The sequence below is a fragment of the Zalophus californianus genome, chromosome 5 (genome assembly GCF_009762305.2).
Source record: "Zalophus californianus isolate mZalCal1 chromosome 5, mZalCal1.pri.v2, whole genome shotgun sequence".
In the NCBI taxonomy this organism is placed as follows: domain Eukaryota; kingdom Metazoa; phylum Chordata; class Mammalia; order Carnivora; family Otariidae; genus Zalophus; species Zalophus californianus.
In genome coordinates this window covers 33,818,394-33,838,097 of record NC_045599.1, presented here as the reverse complement: position 1 = coordinate 33,838,097, position 19,704 = coordinate 33,818,394, and the positions used below count along the sequence as shown (strand labels likewise).

Genomic DNA, 19,704 nt, shown 5'->3' with positions numbered 1-19,704 from the left:
TTTTAATGTACTGTTGGATCCTTTTGGCTAGTATTTTGGTGAGAATTTTTGCATCCATGTTCATCAAGGATATTGGTCTGTAATTCTCCTTTTTGATGGGGTCTTTGTCTGGTTTTGGGATCAAGGTAATGGTGGCCTCATAAAATGAGTTTGGAAGTTTTCCTTCCATTTCTATTTTTTGGAACAGTTTCAGGAGAATAGGTATTAATTCTTCTTTAAATGTCTGATAGAATTCCCCTGGGAAGCCATCTGGCCCTGGATTTTTGTTTGTTGGGAGATTTTTGAAAACTGCTTCAATTTCCTTAGTGGTTATAGGTCTGTTCAGGATTTCTATTTCTTCCTGGTTCAATTTTGGTAGTTGATACATCTCTAGGAATGCACCCATTTCTTCCAGGTTATCTAATTTGCTGGCATAGAGTTGCTCATAATATGTTCTTATAATTGTTTGTATTTCTTTGGTGTTGGTTGTGATCTCTCCCCTTTCATTCATGATTTTGTTGATTTGGGTCATTTCTCTTTTCTTTTTGATAAGTCTGGCCAGGGGTTTATCAATCTTGTTAATTCTTTCAAAGAACAAGCTCCTGGTTTCGTTGAACTGTTCTCCTGTTCTTTTGGTTTCTATTTCATTGATTTCTGCTCTGATCTTTATTATTTCTCTTCTCCTGCTGGGTTTAGGCTTTATTTGCTGTTCTTTCTCCAGCTCCTTTGGGTGTAGGGTTAGGTTGTGTATTTGAGACCTTTCTTGTTTCTTGAGAAAGGCTTGTGTTGCTATATACTTTCCTCTCAGGACTGCCTTTGCTGTATCCCAAAGATTTTGAACCATTGTGTTTTCATTTTCATTGGTTTCCATGAATTTTTTAAATTCCTCTTTAATTTCCTGGTTGACCCATTCATTCTTTAGTAGGATGCTCTTTAGCCCCCATGTATTTGAGTTCTTTCCGACTTTCCTCTTGTGACTGAGTTCTAGTTTCAAAGCATTGTGGTCTGAAAATATGCAGGGAATAATCCCAATCTTTTGGTACCGGTTGAGACCTGATTTGTGACCTACGATGTGATCAATTCTGGAGAATGTTCCATGGGCACTAGAGAAGAATGTGTATTCCGTTGCTTTGGGATGGAATGTTCTGAATATGTCTGTGAAGTCCATTTGGTCCAGTGTGTCATTTAAAGTCTTTATTTCCTTGTTGATCTTTTGCTTAGATGATCTGTCCATCTCAGTCAGGGGGGTGTTAAAGTCCCCCACTATTATTGTATTGTTGTCAATGTGTTCCTTTGCTTTTGTTATTAATTGCCTTATATAATTGGCTGCTCCCATGTTAGGGGCATAGATATTTACAATTGTTCGATCTTCTTGTTGGATAGACCCTTTAAGTAGGATATAGTGTCCTTCTTCATCTCTTATTACAGTGTTTGTTTTAAAATCTAATTTGTCTGATATAAGGATTGCCACCCCAGCTTTCTTTTGGTGTCCATTAGCATGGTAAATGGTTTTCCATCCCCTCACTTTCAATCTGGGGGTGTCTTTGGGTCTAAAATGAGTCTCTTGTAGACAGCATATTGATGGGTCTTGTTTTTTAATCCAGTGATAGCCTGTGTCTTTTGATTGGGGCATTTAGCCCATTTACATTCAGGGTAACTATTGAAAGGTATGAATTTAGTGCCATTGTATTGCCTGTAAGGTGACTGTTACTGTATATTGTCTGTGTTCCTTTCTGATCTCTGCTGCTTTTAGGCTCTCTCTTTGCTTAGAGGACCCCTTTCAATATTTCTCGGAGAGCTGGTTTCGTGTTTGCAAATTCCTTTAGTTTTTGTTTGTCCTGGAAGCTTTTTATCTCTCCTTCTATTTTCAATGACAGCCTAGCTGGATATAGTATTCTTGGCTGCATATTTTTCTCGTTTAGTGCTCTGAAGATATCATGCCAGTCCTTTCTGGCCTGCCAGGTCTCTGTGGATAGGTCTGTTGCCAATCTAATATTTCTACCATTGTAGGTTACATATCTCTTCTCCCGAGCTGCTTTCAGGATTTTCTCTTTTTCTCTGAGACTCGTAAGTTTTACTATTAGATGTCGGGGTGTTGACCTATTTTTATTGATTTGGAGAGGGGTTCTCTGTGCCTCCTCGATTTTGATGCTTGTTTCCTTTCTCACATTAGGGAAGTTCTCTATTATTTGCTCCATATACCTTCTGCCCCTCTCTCTCTTTCTTCTTTTTCTGGGATCCCAATTATTCTAATATTGTTTCATCTTACCATATCGCTTATCTCCCAAATTCTGCCCTCGTGATCCTGTAGTTGTTTCTCTCTCTTTTTCTCAGCCTCTTTATTTTCCATCATTTGGTCTTCTATATCGCTGATTCTCTCTTCGGCCTCATTTATCCTAGCAGTTAGTGACCCCATTTTTGATTGCACCTCATTAATAGCCTTTTTGATTTTGACTTGGTTAGATTTTAGTTCTTTTATTTCTCCAGAAAGGGTTTCTCTAATACCTTCCACGCTTTTTTCAAGCCCAGCTACTATCTTTAAAGTCATGATTCTGAACTCTAGGTCCGACATCGTACTAATGTCTGTATTGAGTAGGTCCCTGACTGACGGTACTACCTCTTGTTCTTTTTGCTGAGGTGATTTTTTTCGTCTTGTCATTTTGTCCAGAGGAGAATAGATGAATGAGAGAACAAAATGCTAACAGGTTAACAACGTCCCCAGCAAATATACTCTATACAAATCAGAAAAGACCTGAAACCAGGGGAAAAGAAAGGGAAAGAAAGAAAAAAGAAAGGGGGAAAAAATAACAAAAAGCAAAAGATAAAATAAAAAACAGAACAATACAAAAAAAACCAGAATATATCAAATATGATCAGGCTAGTGCATAGATCAGTGCCACACACTAGATTTTGGGTGTATTTTGGTCTGTTAGACAAAAGTGCCTCCTAAAATTTTAAAGGAAGAAAGACTTATATATGTACAAAATAAGGGTTGATACAATGAAGGAATGGAAGATGACTGTAAAGATGAAAATTATAAAAGATTGTATTAAAGGAATTGATAAGATAAGAGGTTGTTTGAAAAAAGAAAGAAGATTTAAAAAAAAAAGAAAAAAAAGGGAGAGAATGTGATCAGGCAGGAGACTAGAACAAATCCATACACCAGTTATTTAAGGTATATTTTGATCTGTTAGAAGAAACTGTATCTCAAAATTTTAAAAAGAGAACAACTTATATATATATGCCAAAAATAAGGGTAACTACTATGAAGGGATAAAATATGACTCTAAAAATGAAAAATAAAAAATGTTTTTTTAAAAAAGGATCAATAAGATGTTGGTTGAAAAAGGGAAAAAGAAAAATTAAAAAAAACAGTTAAAAAATTAACTTTGAAAAACTAATGAATCATGGTAAAAAAAAAAGCCATGAATTCTATGTGCAGTGTTCCCCTAGCGCTGGAGTTCTCCCATTCTCCTTGATTGGTAAACTTGTTCTTGGCTTGCTGGCTGTTCGTGCTGATCTTCTGGGGGAGGGGCCTGTTGCAGTGGTTCCCAAATGTCTTTGCCGGAGGTGGAATTGCCCCGCCCTTATTGGTCCGGCCTAAGCAAGCTGCTCGGGTTTGCTCTCAGGAGCTTTTGTTCCCTGCAAGCTCTCAGTACAGCTTTGGAGGACCAGGGTGAAAATGGTGGCCTCCCAATCTCCACCCAGAGGAGCTGAGAACTCGGGGCCCCGCTCCTCAGTGCGCCCCCAGAGAAAAGCAGTCACTCCCGTCTCCCTGGTCTCCGGCCGCACTCTGTGCTCACCCGGCCTGTATCGAGCATTTCTATCTCTGGCACCCGACCCCCTGTGGAGTCTCCAAACCCAGGAGATCCCTGCGGTGCGCTCCCGTGCCGTTCCTCTCCAGGGAGGAAGGGGAGTCTCCCCAGATCTGCCACTTGTTGGGTCCCTGCTGGAGGAGCAGTGGCCCGACTGGGCCGCGGATCATAGTTTATGGCAACACCGAGCTGAGAGCCCGCGCCTCGGCTCCGTCTCTGCAGCCGGCTTCCCCGCTCCAATACCTGGGAGCTCTGCCGCACTCAGGCACCCCCGGTCTTTCTGTGACCCTGAGGGTCCTGAGACCACACTGTCCCGTGAGGGTCCCACCCCCCGCTTAGCCACTGGAGCGGCATCCCTCAGCGGAGCCGACTTCTAAAAGTTCCGACTTTGTGCTCCGTGGCTCTATCACTTGCCAGAAGTGGCCGAGGGAGGCCCCCTCCCCTGCCGTCTATCTTCCCGAATATCGCCTCGGATTCACTTCTCCGCACGTCCTACCTTCCAGAAATTGGTCGCTTTTCTGTTCAGAGAGTTGTTGCTATTCTTCTCTTTGATCTCCTGTTGAGTTCGTAGGTGTTCAGAATGGTTTGATCCCTATTCAGCTGAATTCCTGAGACCAGATGAAATCCAGGTCTCCTACTCCTCCGCCATCTTGCTCTGCCCCCTTGGGAACCTAAATTATTGATTTAAAGATATTTGAAGATATGGTAAAGCCAACTGATGGAGTCTAAAATGGTGAATATTTGATTTTGATTCTAGGAACACTCTATTTTCAATGGCACAGGAAACACAAGAATAGATCAAAGGAGCAGAAAACGCAGTCTTTACCACTAAGCAATATGGTTCTGCAATGAACAACATATTTTATTGTAGTTAAAAATATAACAAAATTTACCATCATAACAATTTTTCAGTGTACAGTTCAGCAGTGTTAAGTATATTCACATTGTTGTGAAACCGATCTTCAGAACATTTTCATTTTGCAAATTTGAAACTCCATACCCTTTAAACAAAACTCCCCTTCTCCTCCTCCCCCCATCCCTGGTAATCACCATTCTACTTTCTGTTTGTATGAATTTAACAACTTTAGATACATGATTTAAGTGGAATCATACAGTATTTGCCTTTTTGTGACTATCTTATTTTACTTAGAATAATGTGTTCAAAGTTCATCCATGCTGTAGCATGTGATAGGCTTGCCTTCCTTTTTTAAGGCTGAATAATATTCCCATTCTTTACACACACACCACATTTTGTTTATTCATTCATCCACATGTGGGTATTCGGGTTGCATCCATCTCTTGCCAGTTGTGAATACTGCTGCTATGAATATGGGTGCACAAAGACCTTTTTGAGACCTTGCTTTCAATTCCTGTAGATATACACCCAGGAATGAGACTGCTGGATCATATACAAGTTCTCTTTTAAATTTTTTGAGGAGCCTCCATACTGTTTTTATAGCAGTTGCATGATTTTACAATCTCACCAACAGTGCACAAAGGTACCAGTTTCTCTACATCCTTACAAACACTTGCTATTTTCTGGTTTTTGATAGCAGTCATCCTCATGTGTGTGTAAGGTAATACCTCATTGTGGTTTCGATCTCCATTTCTCTGATGATTAGTGATGTTGAGCATTTTTTCATATTTTTGTTGGTCATCTGCACATCATCTTTGGAGAAATGTCTATTCAATTACTTTGTTCATTTTTTAATGAGGTTACTTGATATTTTGTTGTTTCTGTTGGGTTGTAGGAGTTCTTAAATATTATGGACATTAACCCCTTATCAGATAAAAGATTTGCAGGTATTTTCTCCCATTTGATAGGTGGCCTTTTCACTGTTGACTGTGTTCTTTGATGCATAAAAATTTTTAAGTTTGATGTAGTGTCATTTGTCTATTTTTGCCTTCATTGCTTTTGGTGTCATGCCCAAGAAATCATTGCCAAATTCAGTGTCATGAAGCTTTTCTCCTGTGCTTTCTTCTAGGGATTTTATAGTGCAATGAATATTTTGAGAAAGAGAAAATCAGCCTCTTATAAATAGGAACTGGCTTAGCACCCACAAATGGGCCATGATCTTCTCCTGTTGAATATAAACAACTTCACAGAACATCATTAAAGATCATTGTGATAAAATGGAACAAAACCACAATAATATGACATCATGATCATGCTTGAGCAGAGACAAAAACAAGAACATGTAAAAACCAAAAAAAAAAAAAAATGACCAAGCCCTCTGTCCTAGCTTATTATGAGTGAATGCAGGTTTTAAAAAAACAGTTACAGGGGCACCTGGGTGGCTGTCGTTAAGCATCTGCCTTAGGCTCGGGTCATGATCCCAGGGTCCTGGGATTGAGCCCTGCATTGGGCTCCCTGCCCTCATCCACTCCCCTTGCTTGTGTTCCCTCTCTCTCTGAGTGTTTCTCTCTGTCAAATAAATAAATAAAATCTTTAAAACAAAACAAAAATAATAAAAAAAAACCAGTTACAGCTTTAACCTCATTTTGTTCTTCTCATCTCCTAAATAAAATTCAGTAAGAGTCCTATAATAGAATTACTGCCATTCACTGAAAGCATCTAATCCATGGCTACTTCCTTGAACTCTATGCAAAATCACTGAACACAAGCCCAAAACCTATGCTCCTTTTTAAGGCGCTATTACTAAGGTAACCCATGCTTTCCCAGGATGTGCAGTCTCCCTCCTTACAACAAGTCAATAAACCCAACTTTGTTCTGATACAATGTGTTCCTGGTGATCTTTGGCTGCAGGGCATTCATAATTTATATGTCATTAATGGTGAATTTTTAATATTGATTTTCAGAAAACAGATCTACAGACAAAAGGGGGAATTCTTAGCTATGGTTGTAGAGTAAAAAATGTCATCAACATTGACAAAAGTAAAAGTTAATTTGATAGAGGTCTGAAAGTGTAAGGGAGAAAGAGGTAAGAGGAAAAAAATAAGAACTGTATTCTATTCTGTCATAGAAGTAAATGCAAAGGAACTGTTGTTAGTGGAACAATAAATGTTGCTAGTGGAATAATAAATAAAAGATTTCAGTTTGTGCAGGGAAGTACTGGAAAACAGTGACACAGCCATATGTTAAGGATGAATGAGAGAAGTTTTAAGTGTGCTAGGTACTAAGCAACAGCAGGAAATTGAGGAAATTGTTTTAAGTTTATGAAAAAGTTACAAACACATTCTTTAGTAATGAATAAATGAATACAAAAAGAACTAGAAATAAAAGATTTAAAAGTACTTTCCAATGGGATAAAATGAAAAACAAATACCAAGTTTTGGCAAAAATATGGAGGAACTGGTACATCCAGACTGTACTGACAGCAGTGTAAATTGGTACAACCAGTTTGGAAAACTATTTGGAAGTATCTACTAAAAGTGACCATGTACTTTGTAAATGAGCAGCAATTTCACTCCTAGGTATACACCAAAGAAAGGCATATAAATGTTTGCCAAAGGACATGTATGAGAATGTTCAAAGCAGTATTATTCCAACAGTCAAACCTTGTACCAACCCAAATAGGATGGGCAATAAATTGTGAAAGATTCATACAATGGAATACTACACAGCAATGATAATAAAAAAACTAAAATTAAAAGCAATATCATGGACAAATTTCAGAAACATGATGTTCAGTGAAAGAAGCCAGACACAAAATAGTTCATACTCTACTATTCCACTGATACAAATTCAAAACAGGCAAAAACTAAAACATAGTATTGGCAGTCAGGATATTTGTTATACTTGGGCTGCTAGTGACTTTAAGGGGTAATTTGTGTGGCACCTGAAATGCTAGCAATGTTTCATTTCTTCATCAAGATACCAGTACCAAGTATGTTCACTTTCTTAAAACACATTGAGCTGATGTCAGGATTTGTTCCCTTTTCTGTATGTATAATTCAATAAAAAATGTTTGTTTAACAAAATGTTTCCCAGTGTAGATCAGAGCTAGAAGATTGTTGCTTTTTTTAAAAAAAACAATTTACTTATTTGAGAGAGAGCGGGGGGTGGGGGGAGGGTGGGAAGGGGCAGAGGAAGAGAAAAAGCGAGAATTTCAAGCTGACTCCGCTCTGAGCCAGAGCCCCACACAGGCAGATCCTGACCCTGAAATCAAGACCTGAGCCAAAACCAAGAGCCCAGTCTTAACCATTGGGGCTACCCAGGTGCCCAGATTATTGTTGCTTTTTGTCAGGTTTTCTCACACATTACATTTGTTATCATGTGCACGTATTCCTTTGAAAACAAAATTATGTAAAAACATTTTGTTTTGCTATTTAGCATCAAAAACACTGAGAGTATGATGAAACAATGAATAGAATACAGAGAAAAACAATATTTGATTTCATTAAAATAGCTCACCCTGACAAATACCATCAGGAGCAAACATCTCAGAAAAATCAAGAGCATGCTTAGATTTGGGGTGGCACTGTATAAATAGATGCAATGACATATAATTCAGTTTTTCAAAACTGGACAAGATAAAGTTCAAAGGATTAATTTACTACAAAAAGGAAATCATACCTGAAGGTGGGGTTTTTCTCCATGACGTTCTCAAACTCGGTATTTGGGGAAATTAGAGATAAATGGCAAAACACATGGCATTGTGATCAGATCCCTAATTGAATCCAAAGCTATTCCGGAAGGTGGCGTTTTCCTCAATTTCTTCGACAGCTCCATGGGGCGGAAATTTGGGGATAATAGGCTTCAAGAACTTGAACTCATTTGACCCGGGGCCTTCTGTCAGACGCACCTCGTACTGGTAGCTGTGGGACAGGGTCCCCGCGCCGCTGACGTCCACCAGGTGGCCCGGAAAGGGGCCCTCGGGCACCGAGCAGCCGCCCCCCGACGCCGCCCGGCTCCTCCTGCACAGCCGCACCGCCACGAACACCAGCACCGAGAACAGGAAGAGCGACGACACCGACGCCAAGGCGACCACCAGGTAGACGGTGAGCGGGTCGGCGCGGGCCTCGGCCGCCGCCGCGTCCGGGAGCGGCAGGTAGGGCTGCGAGAAGCCGTCCACCAGCAGCACGTGCAGCGTGACGCTGGCCGACAGCGGCGGCTCGCCATTGTCCTTGACCAGCACGACCAGCCTGTGCTTGACGGCGTCGCGCTCGCTCAGCAGCCTGGCCGTGCGCACCTCGCCGCTGTGCGCCCACACGCCGAACAGCCCGGGCTCCGTGGCCTTGAGCAGCTGGTACGACAGCCAGGCGTTCTGGCCCGAGTCGCCGTCCACCGCCACCACCTTGGTCACCAGGTAGCCCGCCTCGGCCGCCCTGGGCACCAGCTCGGTGCAGGGCGCGGAGCCGTTCTGCAGCGGGTACAGCACGAAGGGCGAGTTGTCGTTGTCGTCCACCACCAGCACGCGCACCAGCGCCTGGCTGCTGAGCGCCGGCGAGCCGCGGTCGGCCGCGCCCACGCGGAACTCGAACGCCCGCAGCGCCTCGAAATCCAGGGACCTGAGCGCGAACAGCTGCCCGTTGTCCGCGTTGATGGACACCAGCGAGGCCAGCGGCAGCTGCGGGTCCTGGGGCGGCAGCAGCGAGTAGGTGACCTGCGCGTTGGCGCCCGAGTCTCTGTCCGTGGCGCTCACGCTGCCGATGTGCAGGGCGGGGCTGTTGTTCTCGCGCACCCGCAGGGTGTAGGCGGCTTGGCTGAAGGCCGGGGCGTTGTCGTTGACGTCGGAGACCGTCACCGTTATGTTGTGCTGGGTTTTCAGCCTGGGGGTCCCCAGGTCGGTGACGGTGATGGTGATGTTGTACTCGGCCTGGCTCTCTCTGTCCAGTGGTCTCTCCGTAACTAGGGTGTAAAAGTTCTTGAATGTGGGTTTCAGGAGAAAGGGGAGATCCTTCTGGATGGAGCAAACCATCCTACCGTTGTCCCCGGAGTCTGGATCAGAAACACTGAAAACAGCCACTACAGTCTCTGGTGAGTTTTCTGGGGTAGAGCTTGTGAGCGTCGACATGGTAAGTTCAGGGGCGTTGTCATTCACATCCACAACCTCTATAGCTACAGTGCATTTTCCTGAAAGGCCCCCGCCGTCTGTGCCTGCAATTTCCACATTATAGTATCGAGTTGCCTCGAAATCCAATGCCTTTTTCAGACGAATTTCTCCTGTAATTTCATCTATTACAAATGGTTGAGTAACTTCATTGCCTTGGAATAGAGTGTAGACTATATTCCCATTTGTTCCTGCATCTAAATCTTGGGCAGAGACAACAACAACTAAGGAGTTTAGGGGGCTGTTCTCTGGAACCGGTACCTCATAGAGCGACTGTAAAAACTGAGGAGCATTATCATTGATGTCCACGACTTCAATGTGGACTGCAGTGGTCCCGGACCTGGGCGGAGTCCCACCATCCAGCGCCGTGAGGGTTAAACTGAGCTCAGACTGCTCCTCCCGATCCAGCGCTTTGTCCAGCATGAGCTCTGGGTATTTTCTGCCATCTCCGCGATTACGAGTGACAACGTGAAAATGGGAGTTGGGGCTGATTGTGTAGTTCTGCACAGTGTTGATACCTATGTCCAAGTCCTGAGCTATTTTCAAAGGAAATACGGTCCCTGGCTGAACATTCTCTGGGATTTTTAGGAGCATTTCCTTTTCTAGGAACTGTGGGGAATGGTCATTTATATCCGTAAGTTGCAGATCAGCCTGAAAAAACTGCACCGGGTTTTCCAGTAATAACTGGAAATATAATATACAGGGATCTGTAGCCCCGCAAAGCACCTCCCGGTCTAGTTTTCCATATAGCAGCAAATTCCCGGTTTCTATATCCAGCTGCAAGACCTGTTTGTTTCCTTTGTAATGGATTCGCGCGCCCCGAGTAGCTAACTCCCCCACACTGAGCCCCAGGTCTTTAGCCAGGTTGGCCACAAAGGAGCCACTTTCTGTTTCTTCCGGCATGGAATACCTAATTGCGTCAGAGCCAGCCTCCCACAAAAGCAACAATATAGCAAGAAAGATAACTTGCCTTTTCTGTGGCGTTTTTGCTAGCGCAGTCTCCATTGTTCAGACCCAATTCAAGAAGGTGCAGTTTCTTTAACTCTGTATACAATCAACCCAGATGATTTGGTTAAATAACCTCGATTTAGATATTTCTGACTGACTCGCCCTAGAATGATGTCCTCTCTGAAGATAACTGCCCCTAGATCTTACTAAAATGCTTCCTTCTTTTAGGAAGCACTCATTGTTCTGATTCCAGCTCAATGGCGTCCAGGATAGCCATAGAGCCTTTCATTCATACTCTAGCCTGCAGCGCCACCAGGTGTCCTTACTTACTATGGCATGTAGTATTTGCCATTTCATTCCAAATTATAACTTGTATACACTATCAAAGTCCTTTTAAGTCACAGAAGTGCGCCGGATCGTATCTCCAGTTCTTAGGTATTGGAAATTCTAAAGAAACATTTGTTAACTTTCAGTGCAGTAATACTTTTCAGAACAAACTAAATGATATGTTAGTGTTCTTCATAAAATACATTTTGAGAAGAAACCTCTTGTTGGGTTTCTTATTTGATTACATTCAAGAAATAAGTGTTAACCGATGTTTACAAAAGTTTGCAATTTTACAAAAGTTATTTTTATTTTGAAATATAACATATCAGAAGGTGTACAAGTGATAAGTGTACAACTCAATACATTTTACAGGAAGTGAACACAGTCCTATAAGTAGAAACTAAACTAAAACTAAAATGTTACCAAAACCCTAGAAGCTCCCTTCTGTTTTTGTTTGGTCATTACTCTCTCCCCTAAAGGTAAGCATACTTCTGACATCTATTATCATAGATTTTTTCTTTTCTTTTTTTTGAACTTTTATGCAAATGGACTTATGTAGTATTTCTCTTTTATGTTTGGCTTCTTTTACTCAACATTATGTTTTTAAAATCCATCTGTTATATATTGTCCTAATTTATTTTATTCTCAGTGCTTTATATTATTCTATTGTATGACTGTGCTACTATTTATCTATTCCCCGGTTGATGCACATTGGGGTGTTCCAGTTTGGTGATATTTTGAATAGCACTGCTACCAACATTCTTGTACATATCTTTTGGTGTCTGTGAGCATTTATGTTGAATATATTCCTAGAAGTCAGACTTCTGTGTGCAAAGATGAACACATATATTTAGCCTTAACAGATATTGCAGAAAGTTTACAAATGTGGTTTTACTGAAACCAGCAAAAAACGACAGTTCCAGTTGCTCCATGTCCTTGTCAACATTTGATACTGTCTTTTAATTTTAACCACTCTGATCAATGTGTAGTGATAACATATTGTAACTTTAATTAGCATCTCCCTGATTAAATTGAGCACTTTTTTCACATGATGAATGGCCATTAGGGTACATTCTTGTGAAGTACTTGTCTTTTGTCTCTTAAGGACATTTGCCTTTTTCCTTATCAATCATTAGAAGTTCCTTATATATTCTGAGTATACTTTTTCAGAAGTATGTATTGCAAATATCTTCTCCCACTCTATGGCTTGCATTTCCACTCTCTTGTGCTATCTTTGATGAACAAAACTTCTTACCATTAGTCTAATTTATCAATACTTTTCATTTATGGTTAGGAAATCTTTGCATATATCCCAAGATCATGAAAATATTCTTGTATATATTTTTAAATCAGTTGCTTTACTTTTCATATTTAGAGCAATGATCTTCCTGAATTTGATTTTTTTCATATGAATGAGGTTAGGGTTACATTATTTTTTCATAAATCCAAATGCACTATCTATTGAAAAAAAGATCCATTCCCTATTGTTTCTGAAGTGTCAATTTATTATAAATCAGGTGACCATTGGTCTGTTCAAGACTCTTCTTTCCATTTTTCTCTTCATTTATCCTGCAATACCATATTGTCTTAATAACTATATCTTTTTAATAGGCTTGACTATCTGATAGGTAAGTCCTCCACTTTACAAATACCCCACATCCATGATCCTCTCCATTCAGAAGTTCTTTGAAACGATGTTGGAGTTGGCCAGTTTGAGGATGGAGTCATCTGGCTCACCTGTCCTGCGAATGGCCCCACAGCGTAGGTTTTAAACTGTCCATTGAAACTGCCTGTCATCTTCTCAACCTCGGCCTCGTTCATCTGGATGGACGCGTGGTCCTTGGCGCCGATGATGCGGTTGCTGGCGGAGCATTTCCGCGGTACATGCAGGTCCACGAACTCGCCGGCGTCGTTCTGCACGTTGAGAGCGCGCCAGCTGCCACGGCCAGGGGCGTAAGCACAGAAAGTCCTCCACTTTTATTCTTTTTCTTCAAGATGGTTTTGGTTCTTATTGTCCCTTTCTATTTCTATATAAACTTCAGATTTGACTTGTCGATTTTCACAAAGAAATCTGCTGAAATTTTGTTTAGGATTTTATTCCAACTATAGAGTGCTTGGGGAGAACTGACATATTCCCAACATTGAGTCCTCCAAATATTGAAAATTATATATCCCTCTATTTTAGAACTTTAACTTTTCTCAATATTTTATAGTTTTTCAGTACATAAGTCTTACACATGTTGTTAGATTTGTTTCTAGATATTTGATATTTTTTAAACTATTGTAAATAATACTCAAAATCTTAAATTTTATGATTTTTGTTTTTATCAGAAATACAATTTCTATTTGTATACTACCATATATCCAGTGGAATAGCTAACCTAATTTATTAATCCTAATCATCAATAGATTCTTTATGACTTTTTATATATACAATCATGTCATTTTTTTTAAAAAAAAGACATTCTTATTTCTCCCCTTTCAATCATTGTGACTTTTATTTTTTCTTTGCCTTATTCCACTGGTTAGGACCTATAGTATAATACTTAAGTGAAATAGTAAAGGCAGGCATCCTTGTCTCGTTCTTGATTATTAAGGGAAATGTCAATAATTTACCATTAAAGATCATTTTTCCTGTAGGTTTTAAAATACAGTCTGAATGTTCCCTTCTATTTTCAGTTTGCTAAATACTTTACCATGAATGTGTGCTGAATTGTATCAAATGACTTTTTCTGTATTTATTGAGATAATCCTATTTTTCTTCATCTGTTCCTGTGACTAATATTAATTTTCAAATATTAAATTGAATTTGCATCCTTAAAATAACATTTTTCTCATAATTTATTATTTCCTTTTTATATATTTCTGAATTTTATTTCCTGATCTTTTGTTTAGAATTTTCCCATCTATATTTATAAATAAGATTGGCCTCTGTTTTTCCTCTCTTATAATGTCTTATTCAGGTTTGGATGTCATAACCCATTGAAGTTACACTAGCACCCAAATGATTTGAGAAACATTTCCTATTTTTCTATTCTCTGAAAAAGGCTGCAAAAACTGGTATTAGTTCTTCCATAAGTATTGTGGAAGAATTCACTAGTGTGAATTGGAGCGGCCAGGTTTCTTTAGTAACAAGTTTAATTTACTTAATAGATATGCCTAATCAGATGTTATATTTCTTCTTGTTTCAGTTTTAGTATATTGTGTTTTTCAAAGATGTTTTCCATTTTACATAAAGTGTCAAATTTATTGGGCATAAAGTGACTCATAATATCCCTTTTTATTTTTTAATATCTATGGGATTGGTAGTGATGTTCATTTTTCATTCCTGATATTGGTAGTTGGTGGTTTTTTTTCCTTTTTGATTAGTCTTATCTAGAGTTTTTTTTAAGATTTTATTTATTTATTTATTTTTCGGGGGAGGGGCAGAGAGGGAGGGAGAAATAGAAAGAATCTGAAGCAGACTAGCGGCTGAGCACAACGACCCCAAGATCATGACCTGAGCCAAAACCAAAAGTCCAACTCTTCTAGTATCCAAAATCTATAAAGAACTTAGCAAACTCAACACCCAAAGAACAAATAATCCAATCAAGAAATGGGCAGAAGACATGAACAGACATTTTTCCAACAAAGACATCCAAATGGCCAACAGACACATGAAAAAGTACTCCACATCGCTCTGCATCAGGGAAATCCAAATCAAAACCTCAATGAGATACCACCTCACACCAGTCAGAATGGCTAAAATTAACAAGTCAGGAAAGGATAGATGTTGGCGGGGATACGGAGAAAGGGGAACCCTCCTACACTGTTGGTGGGAATGCAAGCTGGTGCAGCCACTCTGAAAAACAGTATGGAGGTTCCTCAAAAAGTTGAAAATAGAGCTACCCTACGGCCCAGCAATTGCACTACTGGGTATTTACCCCAATGATACAAATGCAGTAATCCGAAGGGGCACATGCACCCCAATGTTTATAGCAGCAATGTCCACAATAGCCAAACTATGGTAAGAGCCAAGATGTCCATCAACAGATGAATGGATAAAGAAGATGTGATGTGTGTGTGTGTGTGTGTGTGTGTGTGTGTATACATATATATATTATGCAGCCACCATAAAAACAAAATCTTGCCGTTTGCAACGACGTGGATGGAACTAGAGGGTATTATTCTAAGCGAAATAAGTCAATCAGAGAAAGACGTATCATATGACCTCACTGACATGAGGAATTCTTTTTTTTTTTTTTTTTTTTAAAGATTTTATTTATTTATTTGAGACAGAGAGAACACATGAGAGGGGGGAGGGTCAGAGGGAGAAGCAGACTCCCTGCTGAGCAGGGAGCCCGATGCGGGACTCGATCCAGGGACTCCAGGATCATGACCTGAGCCGAAGGCAGTTGCTTAACCAACTGAGCCACCCAGGCGCCCGACATGAGGAATTCTTAATCTCAGGAAACAAACTGAGGGTTGCTGGAGTGGTGGGGGTGGGAGGGATGGGCTGGCTGGTGATAGACATTGGGGAGGGTATGTGCTATGGTGAGCTCTGTGAATTGTGTAAGACTGATGAATAACAGACCTGTACCTCTGAAACAAATAATACATTTAATGTTAAAAAAAAAAAAAAGAAGATAGCAGGAAGGGAAAAATGAAGGGGGGAATAGGAGGGGGTGACGAACCATGAGAGACTATGGACTCTGAGAAACAAAATGAGGGTTCTAGAGGGGAGGGGGTGGGGGGATGGGTTAGCCTGGTGACGGGTATTAAAGAGGGCACGTATTGAATGGAGCACTGGGTGTTATACGCAAACAATGAATCATGGAACATGACATCAAAAACTAATGATGTAATGTATGGTGATTAACATAATAAAATTAAAAAAAAAAGAGTCCAACCCTTAACCAACGGAGCCACCCAGGTGCCCCATAAGAATTTTTAATTGTATCAATCATTACAAAGAGCTAACTTTCAGTTTTATTGATTTCCTGTTTTATTTGTCATCTATTTATGTTTATATGTTTTCTTCCTTCTTTATTTGATTTGTTCTTTTTCTAGCTTCTTCAGAGGAAATCTTGGATTAGTGATTTTTAATCTTTCTTTTCTAACATGTGCATTTAAAGTTTTAAAATTTCCTTCTAGGTCCTGTTTGGATGTAGCAAATCCTAATTTTTATCCAGTTCAAAATATATGGAAATTTCTGCTATTACATCTTCTTTGACCCATGGCTTATATTATTTACTTTTGAAGCATTTGGGGATTTCTTGTTATATTTTTATTTTAAATTTCATTTCATTTCTTTTTTAAAAGATTTTATTTGATTTTTTGACACAGAGAGAGAGACAGTGAGAGAGGGAACACAAGCAGGGGGAGTGGGAGAGGGAGAAGCAGGCCTCCAGCAGGAGGCTCGATCCCAGGACTCAGATCATGACCTGGGCCAAAGGCAGATGCTTAACGACTGAGCCACCCAGGTGCCCCTCATCTCATTTCATTTTAAGTAGGCTCCACATCCAGCATGGAGCCCAACATGGAGCTTGAACTCACAACTGTGAGATGAAGACCTGAGCTGAGATCAAGAGTCAGACACTTAACTGACTGAGCCAGAATTAATTGTCTTAATTCCAATGTCAAAAAGCATACTCTGAGTCATTTCAATTTTTTTTAAAATTTTTGAGGTTTGTTTTTGACCAGAATATGGATAATTTTTATATATTTCATATGCACGTTAAATATCATGTATTCTCCAGTGTGCTGTGTATGTCAGTTTATTCCAATATGATTATTGTGTTGCTCAGATTTTTAATATTCTTAGTGTTTGTGTGTATATGTCTTCTTATTCTCTCAGGAATCAAGAGAGTTGTATTAAGTCTGCTATGACGGTGGATTTGTCTATTTTTCATTTCTATTCTCTCAGTTTAACTTTATATATTTTGTAATTCTTATGAGCATATATTCAGGCTCAGAACTGATATAATACTGGTGGATTTACTTCTTTATCATTATGAAACATCTCTTTTATCTCTATACATGTAATGCATCTTTCCTCAAAGTCTCCTTTGTCTTACATGAATACAGCTACACTAGGTTTATTTTGGTTAGTGTCTGTATTATATCTTTTCCTATTTTTTTAACTTTCAACCTTTTTGTGTATCTCACACAAAAACACATATTTATGATGGCATATACAATAGTTGAACTTTTCTTATACTTAGCCTGAAAATTTTTGGTTGTTTAATGGGATCATTTAACCTAATCACAATGTAATATTTGATAATTCTTCATTAATATTTACCATCTTTTTTTATTTGTCTCTAAAGTATCATTCTTTTTTGGATTATTCAGATATATGTTATTTTTCATTTTCCTTCAATTAGTGTTTTAGTTAATCTTGTAGTAATTATTCTACAGATTAAAGCATGCATCTTTGATCTACAAGAGTATAACAATTTTTTTAATTTTACTATTTCCATGATAATGCTTAAAACTCATTAACTGTATCTATACCATCTTCCTTTTACATTATTATTGTCATGAATTTAAACTTTATATATATTTTAAATCTTTTAAGAAACTACTATTTTTGCCTTCTATAGTCAATATTAATTTATATTTACCCTTCCTGTTGCTGTTCATTTCTTCCTGCAAGTCTGATTCCTTTAGGACTGTTTTCCCTCTGCCCAGTGAATTCCACTAAAAGGATTTCTTTTAGTGCAGATGTGACTGTGATTAATTCTCTTGGTTTTTGTTTGAAAACTGTATTTTTGAAATATATATTTTCTGGTAATATAAGATTGCTAGTCTGTTTTTTTCCCCATGACCTTAAAGGCATCATTTCTTGGCCCTTTGGTTTCATGATTTCTGTGGAAAAGTCAGCTCTCCATTTTATTGTTGCTCCTTTAAGAGTAATGTGTCATTTTTTGGTAGTTGCTTTTAAGGTTTCTCTTTGACTCTGGTCTTCAGCATCTTTCCTATGATATGTCTAGGTGTACTTTGTATTTTATTTCTCTTGATTTGGTTTCCCCAAGCATCTTGAGTGGTGAAGGATTTTCACAAATTTTGGAAAATTCTTGGTCATTCTCTCTTCAAACATTGCTTATTCTCTATTCCTAGTATCTCCTCTCCTTTTAGGATTACAGTCATATGTATGTTAGAGTTTTTCATTATATCCCACATGTCACTAATGTTCTTTTCTGTATTTTTCATTATTTTCTCCTATGCTTCTATTTGGATATTTTATATTGGTTTGTCTTGCATTCACTAATCCTGTATTCCTTTATGTCTACTAAGTCATAAACGACCTAAATCGTTTTTAATTCCAGATTTTATTTTTTTCAGTTCTATAATGAATTTCCATTTTAAATTTCAATTCTCTAGTGAAATTCTCTTTTATTTCTTTTCTCTATTCTTTATTTGTAACCTATTAGTCACACTTATTTTAACATCACTGTCAGTAAATTTTAGTATTTGTTTCTTCTTTGGGTCATTTGTATTGTCTGGTTTTTTTTTCTCTAGGTTTTATTCATGTTAACCAGTTTTTTTTTTTTTTTTGTATGTGTGACTAGTAGTTTTTTTATTGAATATGGAATATTTATGTAAAAAGCTCTCCAGGATCCAGATGATATTATTTTTTTCCAAAAAGAGTTCACCGTTTCCTCTGTTAACTTGATAGAGACATGTCTCATCAAATTTCATTAATCCAAACAGGCACTGTGCTTAGTCAAGGTGCTTTGCAGTCCTGATAAGCACCTAATGCTCCAGAATGATCAGTTGAGAACTTAGTTTATTTTCCACAGTCCCTTCCCATGACAGGTTCTAAACCCTAATTTTTATGTATCAAGACTATCAAAACTGACTCTGCTGTTCAGAGATTTTTTTTTTACTTAGGCTTTTAGTCTTCTTCCCTGGAATGTCCCTGAGTTTGACAAGTATCTTGAGGGGAAAAATTGGCCATGGGCTTGAATCTTCCAGTCTGCCAAAGGCTACTGAAGTTGCTCTAGCCTGCAGCAGGAGCCTTTTGTCTGTTCTAAGACTTAGCAGAGTTCCTCAGGGCAAACTGACTGTAAAAGTCAGTTCACAACTCCAAGAAATCTTAGCCATTTGAGTTCTTTTTCTTTTTTTAAGATTTTATTTATTTATTTGACAGAGAGACACAGCGAGAAAAGGAACACAAGCAGGGGGAGTGGGAGAGGGAGAAGCAGGCCTCCTTTGGAGCAGGGAACCTGATGCAGGGCTCTATCCCAGGACCCTGGGACCATGACCCCAGCTGAAGGCAGATGCTTAACGACTGAGCCACCCAGGCACTCCATCCCTTTGAGTTCTTATTATATCATCCGCTGTCTGTTGCTTCAAACAGATAATTTCTGAATTTTAACAAGTTTTTATGGTTGTTTCTGCTATTAGGTAATCCATCCATTCTACCTGGAAGCAGACTTCCACCAAACAACTACATAAGTTTTAACCTCAGCCTGCTTAAAATCTGTATTTTGCAACTTTCAGTAGTAAAGGAAGAGGTGGGTTTTGAAGTGATGTGGGCCTTACAGTGCCTTTAGTAAAAGTTCTGCCCCCCAAACAGCATATGTTCAACTCACTATATGCTGTGCCTAAAATAATAAAGGAATTGTAAAAGATGT

General features: G+C 39.2%; 2 protein-coding genes and 1 pseudogene across 4 annotated transcripts in view; all 3 read right to left on the bottom strand.

Annotated features, from left to right (window-relative positions):
- Window positions 1-19,704, bottom strand: part of LOC113928569 (protocadherin gamma-C4) — a 340,355-nt gene that overhangs the window by 315,269 nt on the left and 5,382 nt on the right. The window contains exon 2 of one of the 3 annotated variants that reach the window (XM_035727480.1): window positions 11,016-11,203. The exons of the other annotated variants lie outside the window; for them this stretch is intronic. Within the exon in view, the coding sequence (XP_035583373.1) occupies window positions 11,139-11,203 (65 nt within the window). The 3' untranslated portion in view covers window positions 11,016-11,138. Of the gene's footprint in view, window positions 1-11,015; window positions 11,204-19,704 lie in introns of those variants that run through there. 3 annotated transcript variants of the gene reach the window in all.
- On the bottom strand, window positions 4,629-10,951 carry PCDHB5 (protocadherin beta 5). The gene has a single exon (XM_035727499.1). The coding sequence runs from the start codon at window positions 10,811-10,813 to the stop codon at window positions 8,426-8,428; it is 2,388 nt and encodes a 795-aa protein (XP_035583392.1). The 5' UTR covers window positions 10,814-10,951; the 3' UTR covers window positions 4,629-8,425.
- On the bottom strand, window positions 11,235-13,322 carry LOC118357002 (annotated as a pseudogene).

Coding starts and splice junctions, on each gene's coding strand:
- PCDHB5 (XM_035727499.1), bottom strand. CDS start 10,813: ATGGAGACTGCGCTAGCAAAAACGCCACAGAAAAGGCAAGTTATCTTT.